This window comes from Cryptomeria japonica, chromosome 1, assembly GCF_030272615.1.
Source record: "Cryptomeria japonica chromosome 1, Sugi_1.0, whole genome shotgun sequence".
Taxonomy (NCBI): domain Eukaryota; kingdom Viridiplantae; phylum Streptophyta; class Pinopsida; order Cupressales; family Cupressaceae; genus Cryptomeria; species Cryptomeria japonica.
In genome coordinates this window covers 251,986,799-252,012,475 of record NC_081405.1, presented here as the reverse complement: position 1 = coordinate 252,012,475, position 25,677 = coordinate 251,986,799, and the positions used below count along the sequence as shown (strand labels likewise).

Here is a 25,677-nt window from a genome sequence, read left to right as displayed (position 1 = left end):
TCCTATGGAGCCACAAACTTGGATAAAGGGAAAAAGTGGATGTCTAGAACTTGTTCTCAAAATTTGAGCTTTTTTTTTGGGACTAGGAAGTACAGTTTTGCCCTTGTCCTCTAAATATTCTACCATCAAGAGCTAAACCTATGAAATTAGAGAAAAACAATGAATTATTGAAGTAAATATTCACACATAAACAAATACAAATATTCCATGCCACCAAAAACTTGGATAAGGGAAAAAGAAAATGTCTAGAACCTATTCTCAGAAGTTCAGCTTGATTTTTTGGGACTAGGTATTACAGATTCGCCCTAGTCCTCTGAATTTTCTACTGTCGAAAGCTAAACCTATTTGTCACTATTGACTCTACTAGAATTCCTGAGTACATCTCTTGTACCTATTCTCTGCACACAGAAAGATAGGAAATATGTTGGGAATAGGAGTTTTCTATAGGTCAAACCCCAATTTTGAAATTAAGCATTAAATTGAATTGATAAATGTAATGAAGGACTATAATAAAAAATGTTTCTTTTGAGGGAAAGGTTGAATCTTATATGAAATACTTGAAACCAAAATATTTACCTTGACAAATTTTTGTTTGACCTTCACACAAATATTTTAGTATTTCATGTAGGATGTCTTCATAAAATATTGATCATGGATGCCATCTTCAACACTTGAATTTGAATCCACTTCTCCTCCAATGCTTGATGAAATTTTTTTTGAGTGCTTGCTCACTTGAATTTAGGATCTCAATTTTTTCTTCTTGAAAATTTTAGGTTTGAAATGAGAGGGATATGCTATTCTAAAAAATGAGTAATCCAAGTTCACCTGCAATTTATCTATGAAATAGCCAATTTCAATCTATGAAATACTTCAGGACTTGGACAACATGACAAGGATCTAAATCCTTCTACTCTCCAGGCTTTGCAAAACCTATGTGGGTGTACCTTTGATGCATAGAATTAGACCCAATACACACATATGACACATCAACAGAAATCTTATGAATCTCAAAAGGATCAACAACAAGGAGGTTACTGCAGATGGGCTAGATCTACATTGACATCTCAACTAAATTGGAGCATGAGATAGGTGGAACTAACTATAACTACAAACATAAATGTAAATGGATATTTGATTTTTAAAAATCTCTAAAAATCCTCAGAATCTGCAAGACTAGTGCCTTATCCAAGGGCATGGAGTCATACATCAAACTATAAATGAAAACCTCTACTGCAAATCCATCTTCATCATTGAATATTCCTACATTAATCCCTTACATAAATGCATTACTTAGCTCATTCACAAAAATATCATATCCAAAATATGAGCCCCACTTTATTAATGTTTGCTTACAGAGTTTAAATTCTTTCTTGAAGAATACCTACAAACAAGCATTACACTCACAAACACAACTGCTATTGATAAACTTGATCCTCCTTGAGAATTTGATTTGAATAAAATGAAAACTCATCTCAAAGACAATTCTGTGTAAATTTATGCATGTCTTACATACATAGGAACCTGCAACTACAAACATCTACAAAAAGAATCATACTCCATTATTGAAAGAAAGCACTACACTGTATAGACTTGGAAGAAAAACTCAGAATTGGAAACTAGGATTATGGAGCCTTCTCACAAAAATTTTGGAACCCCTCCAAAATGAGAAGAACTGAGAATATGAAGAAGAGGGAAAAGACCAAATTTGCATCACAAATTGCTAAGTGTCCTCTTTCCCTAATTGAAAAAATTCTTTGCATCATTCCTGTGGAAACTTCTCTCAAAATCTTTGATATGTCTTCAAAATTATTGCATAAATGAACTCCTCTCTCTAAGGGCTTTCCAACAACATATAATATGACTATATTTGGGTCAAACATACTCCTCCAGTGAATTAATCTCAGATGCAACCAAGCATTTAAATTTTTGCATTTTTACTATAGTCTGAAACTATATATTTAACTTTGAATTTTTTATTTGCTGTGCATCCATTCATGCCATGTGTCACAATCTAATTAACCTAGAAATAACTTTGACTTTTTTCTTTGCTGTGCATCCATTCATGCCACATGTCACAATCTGATTCGCCTGGAAATCACCTGGGAACCACCTAACTTGCCACCTATCCGCCACCTTGCCTTGAGACAGACTAGCCATTGGACTTGGCATGCATCCATTCGTGCCACGTGTCACAATCTGATTCGCTTGGAAATCACCTGGGCACCACCTGACCTATCACCTATTTGCCACCTCGCCTTGAGCTAGACTCACCACTGGACCTAGGTAGCCTTGTCGCCAAGTCACAATGAGTAACCAATGAGCAGTTTCCCATCACGGATCAGCGACCACTATTGGATCATCTTCAACCTGTATGCTCATTAATCTCCATTTTTTTTCAAAGTATAGGCAAGTATAGGCACCTTGAGATGCATGCGCATGCGTGGGGACCACTGGGTGCTGAACTTCCACTTGCCAAAAGCGTTCAAGCTCTTGACACCAAAGATACATGTGTTCTTGTATTTAAATATTTAGACAAACCCCTTCATTGTCAATATGGAATAAATGTCCCCCTCTTTCCATCCATGTGTTCTACGATTCCAGGAGCATTTGCTTGAATGTTTTTAATGGCCATGCCTTTCCCATACCACATACCACGACAGGGAGGAGCTAGTAAAGGCCTTGGACCTGGGCTTTAAGCCTGCCATTAAATTTATTTGAAACTTTCTAAAGCCTTTAACATCCACTTTCCTTTGTTTGGAAATTTCAAATGCCTTTACCCTTACCACACGGAGAGGACTTTGGCCTTAAGCCTTCCAATGCATTTATATGAAAGTTTCTAAGCCTTTTTAACCCCACGTAACCCCTACCATCTGCATTGGCTGAAAGTTACTATGGCCACATCACGCAAGGGGAGGTTGGCTTTGGGCCTACCAACTGCATTTGTTTGAAACTTTCTAAAGCCTTTTCTACCTGCCTCCATCTCATGTGCAAGGGAAGATGCTGAAAGTTGCTAACGCCTTCCCCCATATCACGCAAGGAGGATCTAGTAAAGGTCTCATGGAACTTGGCTTCAAGCCTTTTCTAGTGCATTTTCTTGGAATCTTCTATGGCCTTTTCAACCACCAATGATATAGCTCTCTTACAAGAAGCTTGACAATTCAGAAACACCATTAATAGCAGAGTTCAGTATTTATAACTTAGACTCTAATCCTTCTTCTAGAAAACATGCAGCCAAACTACAAAAGGAGTGCTACAAATTGCTCTGACTGATGCTAGGCAACTACATCTCTTGTACATCATCTCGAATTCCCCAACAACCTTCATAGCTTTCTCAATGAATCCATAGCTAACTTTGCTTTCATGACAGTCATCATTATCATTCGACTGGAACATGGAAGAAGATTGCCACTGTCATGATTTTGTTCCACTGTCAATTTATCTTGTCATTAGATCAATTAATATCTTTCTTTCCTTCTGTGTAAGACATTTCCCAATCAAAACAACTTTGGGATCATTTTAAAAACCTATGTCCACCTTGTCAACATCTGAAGATCCTGTGGACTTTTGTTCACCTTTCTTCTTCTTCACAAATTGATCATGTTTGCCAAACAGACTTTCAAGAGAAACCAAGCCTTTAGGAATAGTATTACCTTTAAGTTACAAAATTTTAGGCTCCTTTTCCTCTTCTTTAGTAGTCTACTAACTTACTGAAGGTTGATTATCATCAAAAGACAAATTGGAAAAAGTTCTGCTACCTTCCAAGAAAGAGATGATATGTTTTTCATCATCACAGACTTGCTAATTCTGATTATTATCTGGCACACTGGGTCAATAGATTATCTATAGCTCATAAACATCCTTATCGAACTCGGGATAAGGAAGTAATAAAGAAGCTAAAACGGCAAGAGAATCTGCCTTTGTATTTTGTTCTCTTGGAATGGCTTGTATGGAAAAAGCATCAAAACCTTCAATCTCATCCCATACTTTATTTCGATATGATCTTAGCCTCTTTTTCTTGCTCAAGTATTTATTCTTTACTTGATTCAAAATCGACTCAACATCTCCCATGACTTGCAACTTTTTGATCCCTTTCTCCTTTGCAAAATCCAGACCTAAGAGAAGAGCCTCATATTCTGTAGTATTGTTGGTAGTATCAAATGTGAGTTTATAAGCTTTAGGAAACTTTCCCTCTTGAGGAGAAATCAGAACCACTCCCGCACCTGAACCAAAAGATGAAGAACATCGGTCAAATTGCATTCTCCAAAGTTTTGAAGATATATCAGGAACTAGGATTTATGGAACATTCTCTTCTTTTGATGATATCATATAAGTACTCGAACCAGTTTCAACATATAATATCTCCACCCTTGGGTCATCGGACTTAAGGACTATAAATTTTGCTTTAGGCTCATGATCTAATTTGGCTTTCTTACTACCTAGAGGTATGAAAGCATGGGACCAATCTAGCTGAATTTCACCACCTAGGTCTTTACCAAAACTATGACCTTAAGAGAATTCCATAACTAGCTAGGATATCAACAACCAGGATGTTAAGTTTCAACTTCTTTTAGGGATGAGCAACTAAGGAAACTTGAGCATCTTTGATTTATCCAACAAGAGGGAATTGTTTAGACTCCATTGAAAACACTTTACTAGTTGGTTTGTTCAAAGATAAACCTAAGGCATGAGCAACTTTGGAAGGCATTACATTATTGGGTGCACCAGAATCAATGATACAATTACTTAACTTACAAGCATCTATATACAAGGAAATATATAGAAAGGATCTGACTTATCAGAGAAAGAGATGGCAACAAGGGATGATTATTTTTAAATAAAATCCTCTTGATGATCACCCTCAAGGATCTCACTCAATTGTTGATGCATATCTAAATGAGCCTTCTTGGAGTCCTTTTTAATACAATGTACCAATTTGTCCAACTGTTGCGGATTCTTTTTGAGATACTCAAATTGAGAAATTTGCACTTTGGTTTTCTTACAGTGTTCTACAAAATCAAAAGAATCCTCAAGAGAAGGTTCCCCGTGATCAAAAACTTTCTCAGCATGGCTTGATGATCTTGATTCTTCTTTGTTTTGCTTCCTGGATAAGAGTCACTTAGGAATATCTTTGATTTCTTTATCTTTTGTAGTCGATTTAGCTTTTTCCTCTAGTTTCTAGCGCCAATTCTTTGTGAAGACATTGCAAGAGTGATTATTAATGTCATTATCTTTCTCATCCTCCTCACTTGAATCATATTCTAAAAAGTTAACTATAGATGGACCAAACTGCTGATCAATTTCATCTTCAATATATTCTTCAATCTTTTCACTAGTCTGGTTCATTTGCATAAACCTAGTCATCTCAAGGCATGAAGTTCCATCATGATTTGTTGTGAGGTGAAAGTCACACATTGTAGTAGTTTGGTGGTTACTTGTGGATGGACTTTCAATGGTCAACCTTGGTGTTGGAGCAGGAAGCTTTGGTTGCTGATTTTGTTGATAAGCAATATAATTCCTCTTAGGAATATCTTGATATAAAGGTGGTGGATTTTGTGGCAATTGTTTTGCAAATCATTGGGTAACTTTTGAGCCATTAGATTAGTAGTTGCAGGGTTGACTTGTTGCGTCTTTCCTTTTTGTAATTCCTTATTCCATTTTCCTACAATCAATAAGTCATCTTCAACTTCAATAGCTACTCTTTATGCTGCTGCAAGATCAGCAACTCATCCTTGCCTTATTTGGAAGCTTATATCAGGAGGTTGTCCATTAATAAAGAAACACTTTTCATTTTCCTTTGTGGGTCTCTTATCAACTACAAGTCTATTGACAAGTTTGTTGAATCATGCCACAATTCTCTCATAGGCTCATGCATTTCTTTTTTCATCCGAGTCAATTGCGCAAGAAGAAAGTGCCCATCATCAACAGTTTTGAACCTATCTTCAAATTTTTTGTATCAGAGTCACCCAATTATTAATGGAACCAGTTGAGAGATGATTAAACCATTCAGTTGTGGCATCAATAAGAGTTCCAACAAAAAGTTGAACATAAACATCTTTGTATTGGACTCTAAGGATTGCACATGCAATAAAGAAAGCACTGATATGATCTTCTATGGAAACCTTTCCATCCCCTGAAAATTTAGGAAGATGCTTCCTTGAGCTAGTTGGCAAGTCATGTAACTGATTTCCCAAAGCCAAAGGACCTATGGCAGCACCCCAAGGAACTGGTGGAGGATTTTGCTACATGATTGGTGGTACAAAATTGATAACAAGAGGAGGAAGTAAGGTTAAAGCTTGAAAAGATGGTGAGTATATACTTTCTTTCTTTGGAGAAGAAGGTCTACTGGTAGACCTAACTTTCTTTTTATGAGATATGAAAGATGTGGAAAAATTGATCTTATCTAGCTCAGCAAAATTAGGATCAATAACACCCTTACTTCTATCACCTCTAGTATATCTTTTGCTTGCCAGTGTACTTATTGATTATTTTGCTTTAGCTGATCTTGCATGTGTTGAAAAATTTTCCTATTGCGCCTTGGAATTACAACAATTCTTTCAATAATAAATAAGTCTTTTCCAATAGGTACTCTCCTTAGAAGTTCACCAAATTTTGCCTCTTCAACTATTACTTGATGTACTTGTTGATACTCTTGATCACTTTTACGACTCTTCCATGCGAGCCTATTGAATTGTGATATCACGTCTTCTTGTTTAGCTTGCACCTAATTAAGATTACGATTTAGAATAGGTGGATTATGACGAGTCAGCACCATAACTAGTCACAGAACATAATATTCTTATCTTTTGGGTTGTCTTTGAATTTGATGTTGATTAAGTTGAACAACTGGGTTTATTCCTAGGAACACAAGAGGAAATATTTCATGAGTAGATGGACCCATATCAATTTTTGTCATAACAAAATCTGCAAGAGTGGGTTCATTCACATCTTTTTCAGCAACGGGTCAAGCTATCTCTAGGCACATATTTCCTAAATTCAAATCAGTCTTTATTCTTGAAGTCACTTTGATTTTCTTTGGCTTCTCTGGTCTCCTAAAAAGATTTGATATTTTGTTGAATTCAGGAACCACTAATTCCTCCAATCTTCTCTTTTTCAATAGGCTTTGTTCTAGCCATGGGAGAGAAATACTTTTCAAGGGCTCTTGCATATTACTTTGTTGAAGATTTTGCTGCTTAGGTACTAGTGAAGTTGCTTCCTCTGTAAATTCTTCTATTTGATCAACTAGATTTATTAGAAAGGAAGGCTCCATAACTAAAGTAGATTCTTGTACCTTGTGATGGGGAGATTCAATAAGGATTGAAGATGACATAGTTTGTATACCTTCATCAAGCCTTGGATCATCCCAAACATCTACTGGACCTTAACCTTTCTCTTCTCTCGAAGTAGATTTTTCTTCTTTGTCTTTTGATTTGGATTTATTCTTCTTTTATCTAGGCTCATCTCCGCATGTATTTGGGAGATTATTTCTTCTTGGAGGATCTTCATCTCCACCGCTTCCTTGAGTTTTCTAGTGAGAAATCATATCCACAACTGGTGTATGAGAAGGAACTGATGAAGTAGAACTATCTTGATGGCCGCTTCTCCTTGGTGTCTCCTTTCGACTTGTTGGCTTTGTAGCAGTTATTTCTATTATCCTCTTTCTCACCCAAGCTTCTGACTTTTTGATCACAAAACTGGTTCTTTCTCTGATATCTCTAATCTCTAGATCTATCCAATTAATAGCAGGAAGAGGTTGAGCCTGGATCTTCTCAAAATAAAAGGGATCAATTAGACCCAATTCATCATCTTCAATACCTTCAATGGTCCATTCCATCTTGAAATCACAAATTTGTTTCAAGGTGAATCTTGTACAATCTCTTTTTCTAACTTCAAATTCATCCTTGCAATCTTCCCAGAAGTCTTCAATATTTGGGAAATGAAGGTATCCAGGACCAAGTCTCAAATTATTCATGATATCCTTTACTATCAAAGGGAAATCTCATCTGGCAAATGTACAAATTGATTTTGGCTAGAGCCCTTTCCACCTCTTTTGCTTTTGAGCTAGACTCACATTTATAATGACTAAGGTAAATCAGGAAAGTAACTCCTTTGTTCTTCCTATTTTTGCATTTCTTCTTGAATGACATCAACTGTCTACAAAGCTCGATCAAGAAGAGCTTATCATCCACATACCTTGGTAACCTATAAGGATAGTCATTGAATCCCCCTACTCGGAGGTAGGTAAATTTTGGAAATTGAATAAAGTAACTTTCATACTTCTTTATCAATGTTATTGCTTCTTTTGATATCCTCATAGTTGTATTTCCTTGAAGTAGCCTCACTGATAGCATTATAAAGGTGTCATTCACTCATTTGAAATGCACAAATCTCTCCTCCAACTGCAACTACTTGTAGTAGTCATATATCCATGTTTTTGGATTTAGAACACCAGTTGTAGTCAAACCTAGCCACGATCTTAAATTAGCGATTTCATATATCAAATAAGAAGACATGTGAAAGTGTTGACTTGTCTTGAAATGGATCAACTGATTATGTATGCAATCACTAATAAGATGACCCCAATCAATGAATTGTTTTCCTATTGATATGACTATGATGAAAAGGTACATCCACATTTCAAACTCAGTAGAATCAGGGTTGCCTATTACTCTGTGAAGTAGTACTATTAGATGACAGATCTCTTTAATAAAAAGAGAGTGGTGAAGTGTCTTAGGAAACTGAGATTGTCCTCCTCATGATGTCACCATCCATTCTTTGGCTAATTTATTCAAGCATTTAATTTTGTTGTCACTGAAATATTGGTAAGCTTTCTGCTTATCGATGCAAGTGAACTTCTTCTTGTATGGCAATCAGAGAACAATGGCAATTGAAACTCCATCTAGCTTTTCCATCAGATGTCCATCAACAATCCTTATTTCTTTGGCACCAGGGTTATATCCTCTTGCACATTCTACCACCAATTGTGAACATTGCACTGCTATTGGAAAACAAGTTGCATCAACCAACCTGTTGTCAGCTATCCTGTGGGACAATTTTGATCTATCTTCTTCTGTTAGTGATTTTTGGATGTTCTGCAAGTTGATTTGCCCTATTTTAGTATCAAGAACCTCAGGAAGCATAGTGTCAATCATTGGAGCATATTCATAATCTTGAGCCTTATACTTCATGACTGTAGGAACTCAAAACTTTGAAACCTCCTTTACTCCAGCAGGATATGCTTATGAGGAAATTTCTAGAGTCTTACTAGACCTCTTGCGACTATCACAATTTTTGAGCATATTTTTATAACCTATGAATATCTGAGATGAAACTTTGTTTCTTTAGAGAATAATTTGGAAAACTCCACAAGGCATCTTTATGCTTGTATATTCGGCATGAAACCCTACCAGAGCATTTCTAACTATAGTAAATAAAATTCCCCCTTCATCATGCTTTGATGTGAATCAGTGTGCTACTTGTATAGTGCAAGTAGGAAAAAGGTCTGCAAGGTAGTGGAATTTGGTTTTCTGTTTATCATTTATTTGGTCATTTTCAAAACCTTTCTAATAAATCCACCATGAACCATTCTTTATGAAAATTGATGTCACTGTTAAAGTATTTGAAATTTGCATGCACAAAAAAAATCGATTCTCCTATCACAACAGGCCCATATTTCATTATTTTACGCCTCAAACCTGTTAGGATTCCCACAGATACTGAGAGTGGGGGGTGAATCAGTATCTAATGGGTGAATAGAATTTCTTAACTTAAAACATGTAGAGCATATTATAACAGTGTACCAGTATGCAATAAATAATGCAATAAATAGAAATGAAAGCAACCACATAAGAAACACACCATAACACAATATTTTTAACGAGGAAACCCAATGTGGGAAAAACCTTGGTGGGAATTGTGACCCACAATATTCACTTACTGGCCAATAAGAGAATATTACTTATAGGAGGGGCCTACACAGGCAGGAAGGCCAAGTGCCTAGAGCTCACTGCTCAAATGGGAAGTCTCACTAACTTACAATGTGGATTATACAAATCCAATAACTTGTATTGCTTTACAATAGCATCTTCAATGCCAGATTTGGTACCGGTTTCTACTCCGTTCTTTACATATACCCCTTAACCTATATTTCACATAATAGGTCTGCCTTATTTCGCCTATCACTTACTTACAGAATGTTCTACAATGATCTCTTATATATATATATATATATATATGAGTCATTTTACAATGATATCAAGTCGACTTACAAAGTTTTTCAATAATAAACAAAATATAATAATCAAAAATCCTGTCAGCCTCTGTGCTGGTATGCTTCCTTTCTTTGTGCCGGTGTCAGTGTTCTGAGTGTCGGTGTAGAGTGTGTTCTACTGATGCCAGTGTAATGCCTTGTTGGTGCCATAGGATTGTAAGGTTGCCATCAATGACAAAACCTTCAATCACCTACAATGTCTCATTGGAGTGTGCATATGCCAACAATCTCCCCCTTTGGCATTGATGGCAACACTCATGAGAAAATTTCAAAAGTGTATCCAAAACTTGTGATCCAAAAACTATTTCCAAAAATGTTACCAAAAACATATAAGAGCTCCCCCTAAGTAGATTAGTCTTCTGCCAGTTATTTTCTCATATTACTACTCCCCCTTTGGCATCAATGACAAAGGTTGTCAAGATGTCAATAGAGTTGTAGTTCTCTGCTCTACCCTTGTAGCTGGTTGGTTACCAATTGAAAAAAATCTGCCAAAATCAAGTTTATACTCTCCAAAAACTTCTTACTATCCTTTATTACTGCCTTTGTTCTGTGAACTGTACCGGTGAGGTGTTGCATATACTCTGTCAGTGTTCTTTGTCCTTGTACTAATGTCTCAGATGTGTCCTTCCTTAAGGATGCTAGATAGTCCAGTCTTGGACTCTGTCTTAACCTTAAGCTTTTTGCCTTATCCACTATTCTCTCCTTTTCTCTTCCCAACTTTAGTAATTCATCCTCAAAATTTGTTATCTGCTGTTCAAAAACTGATAGTGTATCTGGTGAGTTAACAAAATTGTCTACAAGTTTATTGATTTCATCCTGTATCTTGCTTATCTTTTTATCTATGTCTACTATCAAAAAGTTTGTCTTGCAAACGTATTTATACAAAGTTTTGTATTCCTTTATTGAGTTGCACAGTTCTAGTAGAAGTGTGTCAAATTCCCTATTACACTTCTTTATTTGATCCTCAAAGAATTTTTGTTTTTCAATTTCCATTTTATCCTTCAATGCCTCTTCCTTTACTTGCTCAATTGTCACTGTGTTTTCATTGATGTATTTGGACAAAATTTCAATTTGACTCAATGAATCTTTATTGTCTATGTTACAGTTAGGAGCTAGCCTCTTCAAAATTGGTATGGTTTCATCTATAACCTTATAAGCTTGTGAGCTACAATCTGTTATCCTCTTAATTGAATCTAGGAGTACTTCAGTCACATTAGTTGATTTGTAGCATGTTGATGAGGAACCTACATTTGGTATACTACCTGTGGTGGAAGTAACCAAGCTTGTATTGACCTTTGGTAGGTCTGTTTGTGTTTCCATTTCTTTTACCAGTGGTTTGCCTTGTTCACCAGTTGCCGGTAGCACTATTTACACATGAATCTATTCCTATTCTTGTTTTGGAGCCTGTTGCTCTACTTTTTCCTCTATTTGTTGACCTGTCTCTGTCTGAGTCTATGTCTCTACCTGTTCTCCTCTGTTATCATCTGCTAGTTTCTTTTGTGTGTTATCAGTTTGCTCAGCTACCGGTGGCTCACTAGCCATTTCAGTCTTACTAGTTGTATCTTTGTCTACCACAATGTTGATCTTTTGTGTATCAACATCCACTGTATATAAGACTTCAGGATTAGGATTGACATCCTCTACACCCATACTTTCAACTACCGGTTGATCTTCTGTAGTTGTTGTTACTGGTGGAGTAATCAAAGGAGGTGGGGGTAAGTTGTCTTTAACTTTTATACTAGGTGGTCCACCAACTTTACCTTTACCCTTGTCTCTTTCCTTCTGGTATACCTTTATTGGTTTGGGGTTTGTGTATTCTTCTTGTTTTTCTTTTTCTACTAGGAAAATATCCCATGCGCTTTTTGTGTCCCTTTTTACCTCATTAACTCTTCCAACCATTAGTGCAATGTGCCGGTGTGTAGTAGAAAATATTGACCGGTTGGCTTCAACAATTAAATCATCTATTTCTTTAGGTGAGTTCACTAGGTACACAACAAGTAGCTTTTCTATCTTGATTTTCTTGTCAAGTTCTACTACTCCTTGTCTCCTTGCTTCTAGTCTTCTAAACAATTCTTCAGGCAATTCATCTACTACTTCAAATAAAAACTTCTTATATAAGTCCATGTGTAGTATAGCACTGTTTTCTACTTGTTCTTTTTCATTTGAAGTAAAAGTATCATGCAATTTCTTTACATTATTTAGTTTTCCTTCCTCTATAATTTCATTTAACAATATGTCAAGAGGGGCCATGTCTTGTTGAGTCCTCTTCTTCTTCTTAGGTGTCATCTTTTTCTTGGGTGTAGTCTTCTTAACCGGAGATCTCACTGCTTGTTGTTTCTGTCTTGTTCTCCTAGGTGAGGGTGTGGTTGCCAGTGAGGGATCTCTTTTCCTTACAACTCTTTTGAATGTTGTTGGCATGTCATTCTCTGAAGATGTTGCTACCGGTGATATGTGAGTTTCAGGCTGCAATGCTACTAACTCATCCTCAATGATGCTGATTTTCTTAAGTACATCTTCTTTTATTGCCTTTGCCTGCCTACATCCTCTTCTCACGATTGCATCAACTTTCTTTACTATCTTTCTGGATTGAATTTCACTTTCAATCGTTTCAGCATTGCCAAATATTTCTTCCTTTGGTTCCTTGGGTGCTTCCAGAAGGGCTTTTGCATAAGTCTCAATGATGTGATCATCAGTCTCATAACCCATCTCTGTTACCTAAACTATCCTAGGGATGACTGCTTCCATCTAGATCTCATCCTTTTTAATCACAAAACAGATTTCCTTTTTGTATTTATTCATAATTTCTTGTGACAGTTTGATTCTTTTCTTCATTTTGGCCTTAAGTGCTTGAAAATAATCTTGGATATTCTATTCCTTATCTTCTCTCGTATTGTTGAATAGTTTTGTTAGTTGTTTACCTACCAGTATATCAAATCCAAGTTCTTTGTAGCCTATACCGGGAACCTATTTGGTTATATGTAGCATCAAGCATACTAGTAGATTTCCAAATCTAAAAGTTCCTTTCTTATCCTTCTTAATCTTTCCTAGGTTGTCAATTAACTCATCCTTCAACCACTCACATACATCAATCTTTACATTATTTGTGATCATGTCATAAGCACTCTTAATGCATAAACTTGAAATTGAATTGAGTCTGTTTGCATGAATTGTCTTATACCCTAATATCATGCTGATAAACCTTACATTGATGTCGGTTACATCATTGACTCTTAAGGACCTTTTATTAGATGTAGCACTAGTTAGCTTAGTAACTAGGTCATTTGAGACCTTCTTGGTTTTGTCTAGCCTTTTACCGATTGAGGGTAACCTTGTCACCGCTTTGACAGCTTCCTTGGTAATTTTATGAATTGCATCTAACCAAAAAAATTCTCCATGTACCCTACTTAAGACTATCCTAATCACATCCTTGGGAAATTCAGGAATGCTAAGGATCTCTATAAATCCTAGGGTTTCAACAATTTTATGTTCATCTTTTACATTTCTGGATTCATCACATATGACAGATTTAAACATGGTTTTAATCTCTTCATCTCCTAATTCCTCTATGTTGCAATGGATGTATATTCTGGGGTCTTCAGCATAAACAACTCCTTTTGGAATTTGGGAAAAAGCACTTGTATTGTCATCTTTCTTTTCTACTTCGGGAACTAATTGAAATATGGGCCTAGGGCATTTTATAACCTCGACTATAGTAGGGTTTGCTATATATTCAAGTGTAAAGGTGGATGCCATGGTGATAAATACCTTTTTCTGCCTTAGGATGGATGAATTCTGAAATCCTTTGCTTCTTCGCTTTGAAATGCCTTTGCTCTAGAGATTTCATGCTCTTCGAGTGTTTGAATTCACAGTGAAGTGAAATGGGCTAAAACCACAAATTTATAATGTTTATTTTGCCATCTTCCACATTTAATGCATGTCGGTTAAGTAATCACTTAACATGTCTACCGGTATATAAGTATCTTTCAACTTCTCATCTTTAACCAAGGGAATAATAGCACATGCGTCATTGATTGCCAAATCCTCAAATAAAATTTCTTCAATTTGATGAAGAACTTCCTGCCAGTGAAGCACTACTCTGTCCTACCGATGGAGTAATACTCTATTCTACTAGTGGGGTGTTGATTGGTTCTACCGATAGAGGAGTATTCCCAATATATAGATATGCTTTTCTAATCCATTGTTTTGAGAATTCTTGTTTTACCTCTTCAACTTTTTCTTTCCCTTTCAAGCTAGCACTTTTGTTCTTTGTTAGTGATCCTTTACTTCTGCAGAATCTTGCAATATGCCCAATCTTGTTACAAGCATAACAAGTCAGATTATTTTTCTAAATAGCCTTTCCATAACCTATGCTAGTTTGTGTTCTGCATTGATTAGATAAGTGCCCAAATCTTCCACAAACATAACATCCTACATTCATTCTGCAATTTTCAAAGTTATGACCAACTTTATTGCATTTTGAACATTGACCGGTGGGTGTGTTGATGGTCTAATAATTTTTAGATCTACATTGATTTGCTTTGTGACCATATTTATTATAGTTAAATCATTTGCCATTGAATTTATAAGCATTTGGTTGTCTTACCAGTTTGTTGTGATCCTGTGTGTTTGTAGTATCAGAGCTTTCACCAACTTCAAAGCCTAAACCATTATTGTCACCATTTGGTTTCTGATTCTTTATCATGTCATTAAGTTCTTCTGAGCTTTTCTTGAATTTCTCCTTGTGTTGATTTGCAGCAGCCAATTCTCTTTCCAAGATTTCTTTCTGTCTCATGAGTTCATTTGAGTCATTTTGTGTATGCAATAGATCTGTTTTCAATAAGTCATTTTCATAACCAAGTCTTGTATTTGTATTTTCAGCATCATTCAATCTTCTAGTCAATTCCTCTTCGTTCTTTTTCCTCTCTTCAATTTATTTGCAAAATCTCATAGTCATATCCTACATCTCATTCTTTGTTGCCATGTTCTCTTGCTTCAGCTTGCTTATTGTATCATTAAGAGTTTCTTTTTCATCATTTTCACTCTGCATCTTTTCACAAAGTTCTCTTCTCTTGTTCCTTGCAATGGTAAAATTCTCTTGAAGTGCTTGAATGATATCCTGAGCTGCCTTCAGATCATCTTTAAGTTTGATGTTTTTCATTTTTTCTGTATCATAGTCTGAGAGAGCTGCTCAAGTTGCTTCATCAAATTTTCCATCTCTACCAGTGTTAAGATCTTCCTCAAGCTGTTAGGCTTTTGAAAATAGAGGACCAGGCTCTGATACTAATTGTTAGGATTCCCACAGATACTAAGAGGGGTGGGTGAATCAGTATCTAACTGGTGAATAGAATTTTTTAACTTAAAACATGTAGAGCATATTATAACAGTGTACCGATATGCAAGAAATAATGCAATAAAAAGAAATGAAAGCAACCACATAAGAAACACACCATAACACAATATTTTTAATGAGGAAACCTAGTGTGGGAAAAACCTTGGTGGGATTTGTGACCCACAATATTTACTTATTGGCCAATAAGAGAATATTACTTACAAGAGGGTCTGTACATGCAAGAAGGCCAAGTGCCTAGAGCTCACTGCTCAAATGGGAAGTCTCACTAACTTACAATGTGGATTATACAAATCCAATAACTTGTACTGCTTTACAATAGCATCTTCAATGCCAGATTCAGTACCGGTTTCTGGTCTATTCTTTACATATACCCCTTAACCTATATTTCGCATAATAGGTCTACCTTATTTTGCCTATCACTTACTTACAAAATGTTCTACAATGATCTCTTATATATATGAGTCATTTTACAATGATATCAAGTTGGCTTACAAAGTTTCAATAATAAACAAAATATAATATATCAAAAATTCTGTCGGCCTCTGTGCCGGTATACTTCCTTTCTCTGTGTTGGTGTCGGTGTTCTTAGTGCCGGTGTAGAGTGTGTTCTGCTGATGCCGGTGTAATGCCTTGTCGGTGCCATAGGATTGTAAGGTTGCCATCAATGACAAAACCTTCAATCATCTACAATGTCTCATTGGAGTGTGCATATGCCAACAAAACCATCATGGAGGTTGATGACAAAGCTCATTCAGCCACTTCTCGCTTGAGTCACAATTGAATCTCAGCCCAATTAATAGCACAAGGTTGCAATAGCAGCACGAGGTCCAGTTAAAAGATTCTCAGCCCACCAACTGGCACGAGAAGCTCTGAGGCAAATGGAAATGCCATAGAATACCTTGTCATTGTTCTTAACCAAGCTCGCATTCACATAGAACCCTTAAGTAGCGAGAAGTGGTGTAAACATATCCGTTGTAATTTCAAATCTACAATGATTTCATTTGCTTGAGATTTCTGTCAGACCATTCAGTTGTTGTTCTAAAGTTCCCATTTTGGCTAAAGTAGAATGCTGGTAAAAGATCATGGAATTCGGCTATGCGTCTGCAAATCTCATTTGCTTGAAGGTTTCTAATTTCCTATGTCAACTGTGAGCATTTCATTGCATTCTTTGAGATGGAATCTTTGACGCCTTCTATCAAACCATTGCATGAGTTATCGACTCCATACGTCTATTCTTGTGCATAGCCTATAATCTTTATGTTTAATCAATTTATTTCATGACTTCCTTTAAACAACACATGCACCCTATCTACATGTCCATTTTAGCACAAACTGAGAGCATTCAGAAAACCATATTATTCAGAGTCAATCTTTCTTTGTATTGAGAAGCTTTAACATTAGCATAAGTTGTTTAACATTGGAAAGAGCCGAATAGAGGATCTTTGAAATCATTTGGGAGTTAGTTATAAAAACTAACTTCGCATTAATGATTATCCTATCATATGCCACATATCAAATTATCGATGCCAAATGGAACTCAAACATGCTGTTATCTTTCGTATTTTATCGAAGAAGACATAAATCAAGTGTATCGGCTTCTTCATCAACTTGACCAACTTCCTGACGAGATTGGGTGTATTCTCCAACTAGCACTTCTCATATTGATCCACCAAGTAAGATGTCGGTTAAAGTGTATAATGGGATGACTCGAGTGTTTTAAGGTAATCTTAACTTCATCGGTAATTTAAGGAAAAGGCACAAGTTTCCAATAACTACCAATTCATACTTTGCTTCAAACACGTTGCTTACTAGTCGACTCAAGTTTGAAAGTTGGTTGCTCATATTTGTATTCGGCTTATTTATCTTTTTGGCCAACTTCACCGATATCATCTCGGGAATTGGCAAGTTTGATGCAACTACCAGTTTGAGTGGAGAGAACTTCGAGTTTGAATGTGAATTGGATACTAACCATACGTATCGGCCAATGTTCAACACTTTGTGAATTTGATAAGACCCTAAGTGATAAAAGAGATAATCACCACTTTCTTGCAACTTCATATCGACCCCCTTCATCCATTTCAGAACTTGTCAATTTTGAAATTGATGAACACTCGAACTCTTTGAATGTACTCGAAAAGAGTCTATCTCTAGTGCTTTGACCTTTACTTTATTCAAAACTAGTGTCAAGCATTGTGAAAAATCTGCCAACTTGAATATCTGAACAAAACATCCCGACTATTCTCCCTTCATCAATCATGATTTGAAATTGATACTTATGTAAGGTTTATAAACTCACAAAGACTTAAAATTTCAATTGTCGAACTCATGGGGTGAACAATTTCAATATTGAATGACGATTGGACAAATTTCTATGTAGAAAGTTCACAAAACTTAAATTTATCAAATTTAGCTATTGAGGTCAACCTATTTGTATTAAATATTATTTATGAGAGAGTAGTGCACAAAGGAAGTTTCCAATTTGGATATCAATGGGGTGGTCTCACCAAGCAAGTTAGGTACCTAGGGATTCCTTTCTCTATCTCCCCATGCTTGAAGGATATGTGGTGGTGGATTAAAGGAAAAATAGGGGATTCCTTTCTCTATCTCTCCATGCTTGAAGGATATGTGGTGGTGGATTAAAGTAAAACTGGATTCTAAACTTAGTAAATGCAATAGACAATATCTATCTCTTGCTGGGAGAGTACATGTTTGCCAAAAGATCTTATTGTGATATAGCCTATACTATGCTTTGGTCTGAATGTTTAAAACCTACCAAATCAATGATGCTTAGAAAAGTATTAGGCAATTTCTATTGTTAGATGGGAGAGGTAGTAGAAAGGGTTACTCAGTTAATTGGGGTTGGTGTTGTATGGACAAGAGCCTCAGAAGCCTAGGCTTAAAGTATCTCAAACTTTAGGGCATTGCTCTTGCTGTGAAATGGATTTTTCATGCTCTAGTTGGAAATGAACCCTAGAAAGTCCTAAATAGGAATAATATCAATCTGGCTATCCCAAAGAAAGCTAAAGCCTCGAAAGATATCCTCTTTTGTGACCTTGTAGCTAGGACCTTCCCTGTTTCCTCCTCAAGTTCAACTATATTTAAAACTATATGCAAGTCTTAGGAAGTGGTCAGGGCTTGGGTTTCCAATTGTAGGATCAACAGTAGTGATTATATCTATGGTGAGAGATCTATATGGTGAAATCTCTTCCACAAGAGTAAACCTCTTGCTCTCACTTGAGGTTGCTCAACTGAAAAATGGGTCGGTAAAGGTATTTGTTATTTTCATGATATTATTGTTAATGAGCATCTTATTTCTAGGACTAATATTTCTCATATTTATAATATCTTTTGAAGTTAGACTATATTTGTCTTAAATGAAGTACTTCATTCATAAAACTAGACATCATGATTGTCCTATCAAACACAAACAACCAACTTTGACAACAAGATCTAAATGGTTGTTGACTTGCTTGGTCCAATGAGTCTTATCTTTCATTTATTTATCTTTGGTCATGTTACTATGCTACTAAGGATATCCACAAGTGATTAGAGTGGCCAAGATGGTTCATGGTCAATTTTTTGTCTTCTATTTGTGCAATGTTTTCATGACATTCTAGGGCAAGTGTGTTTTTGGTGTCTGTATTGGCATGTTCATTTTCTGAATATTACACATACCTCAACCCTTAACGTATAACTATTTCAATATGGATTGAAACTTTCCTTGTCTATAATGTGTCTTTTTTGTATAAAGTAGTCACATTATCACTCTAGCCTTATATGTCATGGTGTGACAGATTCATTTGCTATATTAAACAATGCTCTGTAAAGATAAAGTACACTTATGAAAGAAAGGTTTCACCATTACTATCTACTCTCCATCTAGTTCTACCTCTTACTAACACTTCTTTAGTCAGTACTCTTGGTCTTGTGCTCTAATACACAAACTATAAATCTGGAACTTGTATCTTGCTCGTTTGACTTTTGATTTCACTTTCATTTGCATTTTTGAATTCTAGCATTATTTTTGATAAATTAGCCTTGTGTTATGGCTTTTCACCAAATTTTCTGAGTGGGAATCCTTGTAACATATTATGTCTGGGGCATCTTTAAATGTGCTTTTTCTTGATTTTTCTTTGAAACAACACTCTGAATCACATTTTCTCAAAGAGGGGCAAAATGTAGAAACTAAAAATTGCTTACCACCTGCAACTATGCTTTTTATAAACATGTCTTCTTGTTGGTCATTTCATCTTTATCATTTGTCGACATTGTGTCTTTCTCTTGATAATTAAACAACATTGATTTTTTAATTAATTATTATTATTTTTCCAATTGGATCATATTCTATCAAGTTTTCATCTATCTAAAAAATTATTTTGTCAATTATCTAATCACTTTGTCGTCTTGGGATTAATCTATCATAGGGAAATTAATTATTTAATTATTTCACCTCTATCCCAATATTTTCCCTTTGATAAATAAATAAATTTATTTATTTATTTCCCTTTTTATCTTTCTTACAATTAAATAAATTTATTTTAGTTAATTGTGTAATTAACTAACATGTGAAGGGATTAATAAGTAATATTTAATAATTCACTTCACTTATCTACTTTTCATTCTAATTTGTCTCCACTTCTAACTCTTTTACCTTCCACTTTCCTCTCCACTTCCCACTCCCACTTGTTAATTTATCTCCCCACTTAACTCTTCTCGCTTTCCATTTTAACTCATCTCTTTCTCCACTTATTCATCACTACTCCTTTCCTCCACTTTTAAATGGCATATTTTTTTGAAAATAAATATTTGCAATATTTAATTTCACTTAACTCTTCCTCATTTCTATTTTCTCCTCCAATTGAAAATGCAAATTTCCCATTTACCGTCACTTAACTCATCCTTACAAGATATCTCATTTGTCAATTGACAAACAAATTTCAAAAATCTATAAATTGGACTCTCATTTCTCATTCCTACAACCACAATCTTTTGATTATACTCATGTTCATGTTGTTGAATTTCTTTTTCTTATAAGATTTGTGCACACGTCTACTTGAGAGTAACATCAATTAGAGGAAAAAGAAGAAATAATGAAGCACCATTAAAGTAGTGCTATGAATTTGGTTTCATTTTGAGCTTGATTTTGTTCATTTCATTATGCACTTCGTTTTGACAACTTTATTGGGATGTTATTTTCATAATATTTATCTTTTGTGGTTCACTTTATGATATCATGTTTGTTTGAACCCATTTTCCTATTCGATAATCATGAATAATATATGCTAACAATTTGTTCACACTCACATAGACCTCTCTCAAATGATTGATAACTAATATATACAAATAAAAAAGTGTTAGTTTCTAAGTGTAAATGCAAGTATATCGATTGAATTGTACCACTATAGATCTTTCTAAAATGTAATAATCTCTACATTATAACTGGAAAGACATTGTTTTAATATATTTATTTACTAATTGCAACGATTTATAAATAATGTTTGCAAATACAATCAAATTTGATATATAAAAAAAATAATATGAGAAAAAATATCTATCAATTGAGAAAACTTTGATCTAAATGTTGCATTGTCAAATACAAATCATTAAAGAAATAATAAAATCATTAGCATACATGATTAAGTCATTACTCGGATTGAATGTCATTGCATCATATATCTTAAAGATAGAAGTACAAGGACAAAAATAATAATGGTTTTAAAGACTAGGTAGCATCTCATATTGCTTTGCACACAGAAAAGAATGAGCAAGTTCATTCAATATAAACGTAAAACTACAATGGCATGAAGTAATTTGGACATGATCATATAAAAAATATAATAAACCAACACCATTACTAGTTCAACAAGTACAAACTTTTGAAGTTGTAAAGATAATTACTATTATCAATGCCTAAAATATTGAATATATGTGACTTTTTAATATCTTTTTTTTGAATGTTGTTTTCCTTTTGTAAATTTAAATCACAATTTTTTAACTTATAATTTCTATGGTTAAGTTGTTGTGTTGTTATTCTTTCCATCAAGGTTCAAATCCCATCAGTTCATAGCTTTGGATTAAAAGCGTTTACCCCTTAATAAAAAAAGAATGGATTATCATTAAATGATGTTGAGGATAATCATCCCTATAACTTCAACCATGACTTGGGTGTGCATCCACTGAGTTGATTACTCAAAATGTTTACTACTAGTATACCTATATTTAAAAATATATGTAAAATATGTCGAGAGATATCTTATAATAGAAAAGAATCATTTGTAAACAAAAGCTGAAACATGGCATATTTCATGCATTTACCTGTCATTTGCATGTCAATTTTTTTCAAAAATTAGATTTTTGTTTAAAGACACTTAATGTCATTGTAGATGCCTTTTTGCATAACAAGAAACAAACTGAGAATGCTGCCAGAGAGATTATTTGATGACAAATCCATTCTCTCTAGATTTTCTTGTAAAATTAGATGCTACAATTTCTCAAGACTGACTAATTGGTCTGGTAGAGAACCATTGACTGAATTAAAACTCGAATCAAGCAAATACAAGAGAATTTTTTTACCTGGCTCTTGATGAAGTGAGCTAGTCAGAGCACTAGAGGAAAGGTTCAACCGCTGTAGCTTTGAAAGTTGTCCTAATTCTGTAGGAAGGCTACCATTCAGTTGATTCACAGACAAGTCAATGGAGCTCAGATTTTTTAAGTGCCCAAGACTCCATGGTATTCTTTCTTCCAACTTATTTTCGCTCAGCCAATTTAGATCTTTCTTCTAATAATTTCATTTTTTTGTTTGACCAGATGCCTTTTTAATAGAATTTTTACTAATTGTAACATTTTATAAATGGTGTCTTCCACTCTGACTTCATTTTTACATGGAAGAGAACAAAACAAAATTGTAGAAACAATAAAAATAAGTCTAGAGAAATTTGTGTGGATAAATTTTTTATTTTTTTAATCAAGAAGATTTTGATATAATTGTGTTATTGCTTTGTGTATTCACAATGATAATCAATAATTTATCAAATTCGTTATTAAGGTTGAATTGTATCACTTCACATATCTAAAAAACATAAGTACAAGGACATGAATGTTAATTGTTTGAGGGATACACATGGTAGCATCTTATATTCTTTTACACATCTAGTTGAAGAGACATCAAGATCCTTTGATGTAGACGCGAGATTAAATTGATGTGAAATAATTAAACAAGGTCAAATATCACAACAATAAACCTACACAACATTGATATTTCAACAAATATCATCTTTTTAATAGTTAAGATTATTCATTGCTCTCTAAATATCATAAAATATTAAATGAGTGCCATAACTTAAAAAACTTGTCAAAAGAATGCTCTCATCTTTTAACTTCAAAATATGAACACTTGCTTTAATATTTCTATATGATTATAAATATTTGTATAATCATTTAACAAAAACATTTATACAAATCTCTTCCATTTTCCAAAATATTCATGTATAATAATAAAAAATCATAATAAATCAATAAATAAATATTAAAATATAGAAAGAAATTTTAAAAACAAAATATATATTGTTTTTCTATTTTAATTATAAAGAATCTACTCCCCATTAAGTCCTGCACAAAATTCTCAACATTATAAAACTGCAGATAATGTAAATTTTAAGATAACTAATCACTTTTAAGTGTAGATTACAATATAATACCCTGAATTCTAAACTCTCGCTAGACAAATATTCTAATCATGAGATGAGCTGCAAAATACCAAATACAAAAGTATGTTGTATCCAACTGTTGCAATGTTAATCACCAAGGAATAACGCCACTTAGATTGTTGTGTCCTAAACTCAGATTCCACAAGCTCTGACATTGAACAATCTCTAGAGGAATGATTCCGGTGAGACCGTTTCTGGAAAGAGACAAAATTTCTAAACTCCCCAGTCGACCCAACTCGGGAGGAATTTCTCCACTGAAAGAGTTGTTGGACAGTTCAACTTCAATGAGATTTGTACAGTTACCAAGTGATTTGGGGATCTGGCCTCCAAGATTATTGGAAGTAACATACAGTTTTTGTAATTTTGAAAGCCGGCCTAGAGATTGTGGCAACTCCCCAACTAGCTGATTCCTGTGAAAAAAAATCTCTGTTAGATGCTCACAATTGGCAATGGAGGAGGGTATCTCTCCAACTAAGGAATTTTCTCCCAACCATAATTTGGAGAGGTAGGTGAGATTCCCAACATTTGACGGGATATCTCCAGTCAAATTATTGATAACCAAATAAATCACCTCCAGCTGGCGAAGCCCAAAAATGGAGAGCGGAATGCTTCCGTTGAGGAAATTATCATAAAGCGACAGAAATCTTAGATTTTTTATGCTACCCAGTTGGACAGGGATTTGCCCGTGGAGATTATTGCTTGAGAGATCTAAAAATTCTAACTGCGTACAATTTCCTAGCTCAGGAGGAATAGTGCCAGAGAGATTGTTAGAGCCCATGTAGAGTTCTTTCAAATTGTGTAACGCACAGATAGCAGAAGACAGTGTTCCAGAGAGATTGGTTTGAGAAAGATCAAGTGCACTCACCGTGTGATGAGGATGGCAGGTGACTCCTTTCCAGTGGCAGGGGTACTTGTCCGAGGAGTTCCAGCTACTGAAAAAGTTGGGAGGTGCAGTGAACTTGTTGAGAAGAGAAAGTAGAACGGTTCCATCCTTGCTAACTGCTTCAGTGCACTGTGTCTGGAATGCTATTACCATAAACACCAGGACTGTAAGTAAGCCCATTCTGATTTTTTTTAACCGTATCCTAAGCAGTGAGTGTATTTTGGATGGAGGCGAGGCCTTTATCCTACTTCTAAGTGTGAGAATCACAACATTGTTGAAGACTTCAAACTGGGATACTTCTATGAAAGGGGGCTACTTGAAATTTCTCATATTCCTGAGAAAATTTAGCCGACCTTTTACCGTCAAAGGGGGCTACTTGAAACTTAAGGAAAATCTGAGAAAAAAAGTGCAGTGTGCGATATTCCGAAATAAATTTGGAAATGATCATGCATGCATCATTTATTTTCCAATTTCATGTCACCAATCTCTTCATAATTTAGACCCTAAAACCCTTGCAATATGAATTAAGGTGCTTCTAGTGAAAGGGGCTTCTAAATTTTTGCATCGGGTATTACTTTATAAAATTTGGGTCTAGATTGTATGGAAATGGTTTCATTTTATTTAAACTAGTTTAGTTAACAAATATCAGAAATAAAAATATTTTTATAATTTTAAAAAATAAAAAATTAATATATTTTTAATTGAGACAATGTATTCACTCATACAATCAAATTAGATCAATGGGCCTTATTTAAAATTGATCTAGAATTACAAAGTAATCTTATAAATGAACATAAGCCTACATAGAATTTCTTCAACACTATGATGACTAAATCAAATTTGAATAATAGATCATTAAATTTTGTATTGCATCATCTTTATCCACATTTCCACACACAAACCCCTCATGTATCCAATTTTCTCTAATAACATTCACTATTTAAATATTTCAGCCTTAGCTAATTGATCACCTTATGTTTTCTTCTAATTAAAATTAATTAGCATAGATAAATAGAATGACTATTAATTATGCAAAATACTACAATGTACATTTAAATAAAATTATTTCATTTTATACATACACACATGATAAAATAAAAGAAAAAATTAATTAAAAATTAAAAAAATAATTCAAACTATATAGAAATTTATATTAACATAAAATAAAATAATTTAATTTCGGTATTAAATTTATATAAATATATATATATATATGAATAAAATTAAAAATACATTATAATAGAATAAAGAGATTAAACTTTAAACCAAAATAATTTATTTCAATATTAACAAATACATAATATATTATAATATGTTCTATTATAATTTATAAGATATGAGGTGGATAAGCTATCTAAAATAAGGTGGATGTGATTAAAGAATTCTTCCATAGTAAAAGAGAATATGTAAACATATTTAAATAAGTAATTCATAAATAAATAAAACATTTATAATATTATGTTTATTTATG

General features: G+C 34.4%; 1 protein-coding gene across 1 annotated transcript; it reads right to left on the bottom strand.

Moving 5' to 3' along the window:
- Positions 1–3,840: 3,840 nt before the first annotated feature.
- Positions 3,841–24,386, bottom strand: LOC131050548 (LRR receptor-like serine/threonine-protein kinase RGI2). The gene is made up of 2 exons (XM_059209544.1): positions 23,477–24,386; positions 3,841–4,220 (listed from the first exon to the last, which is right to left on the bottom strand). The coding sequence occupies exons 1-2, from the start codon at positions 24,384–24,386 to the stop codon at positions 3,841–3,843; spliced, it is 1,290 nt and encodes a 429-aa protein (XP_059065527.1).
- Between the last annotated feature and the right edge of the window lie 1,291 nt (positions 24,387–25,677).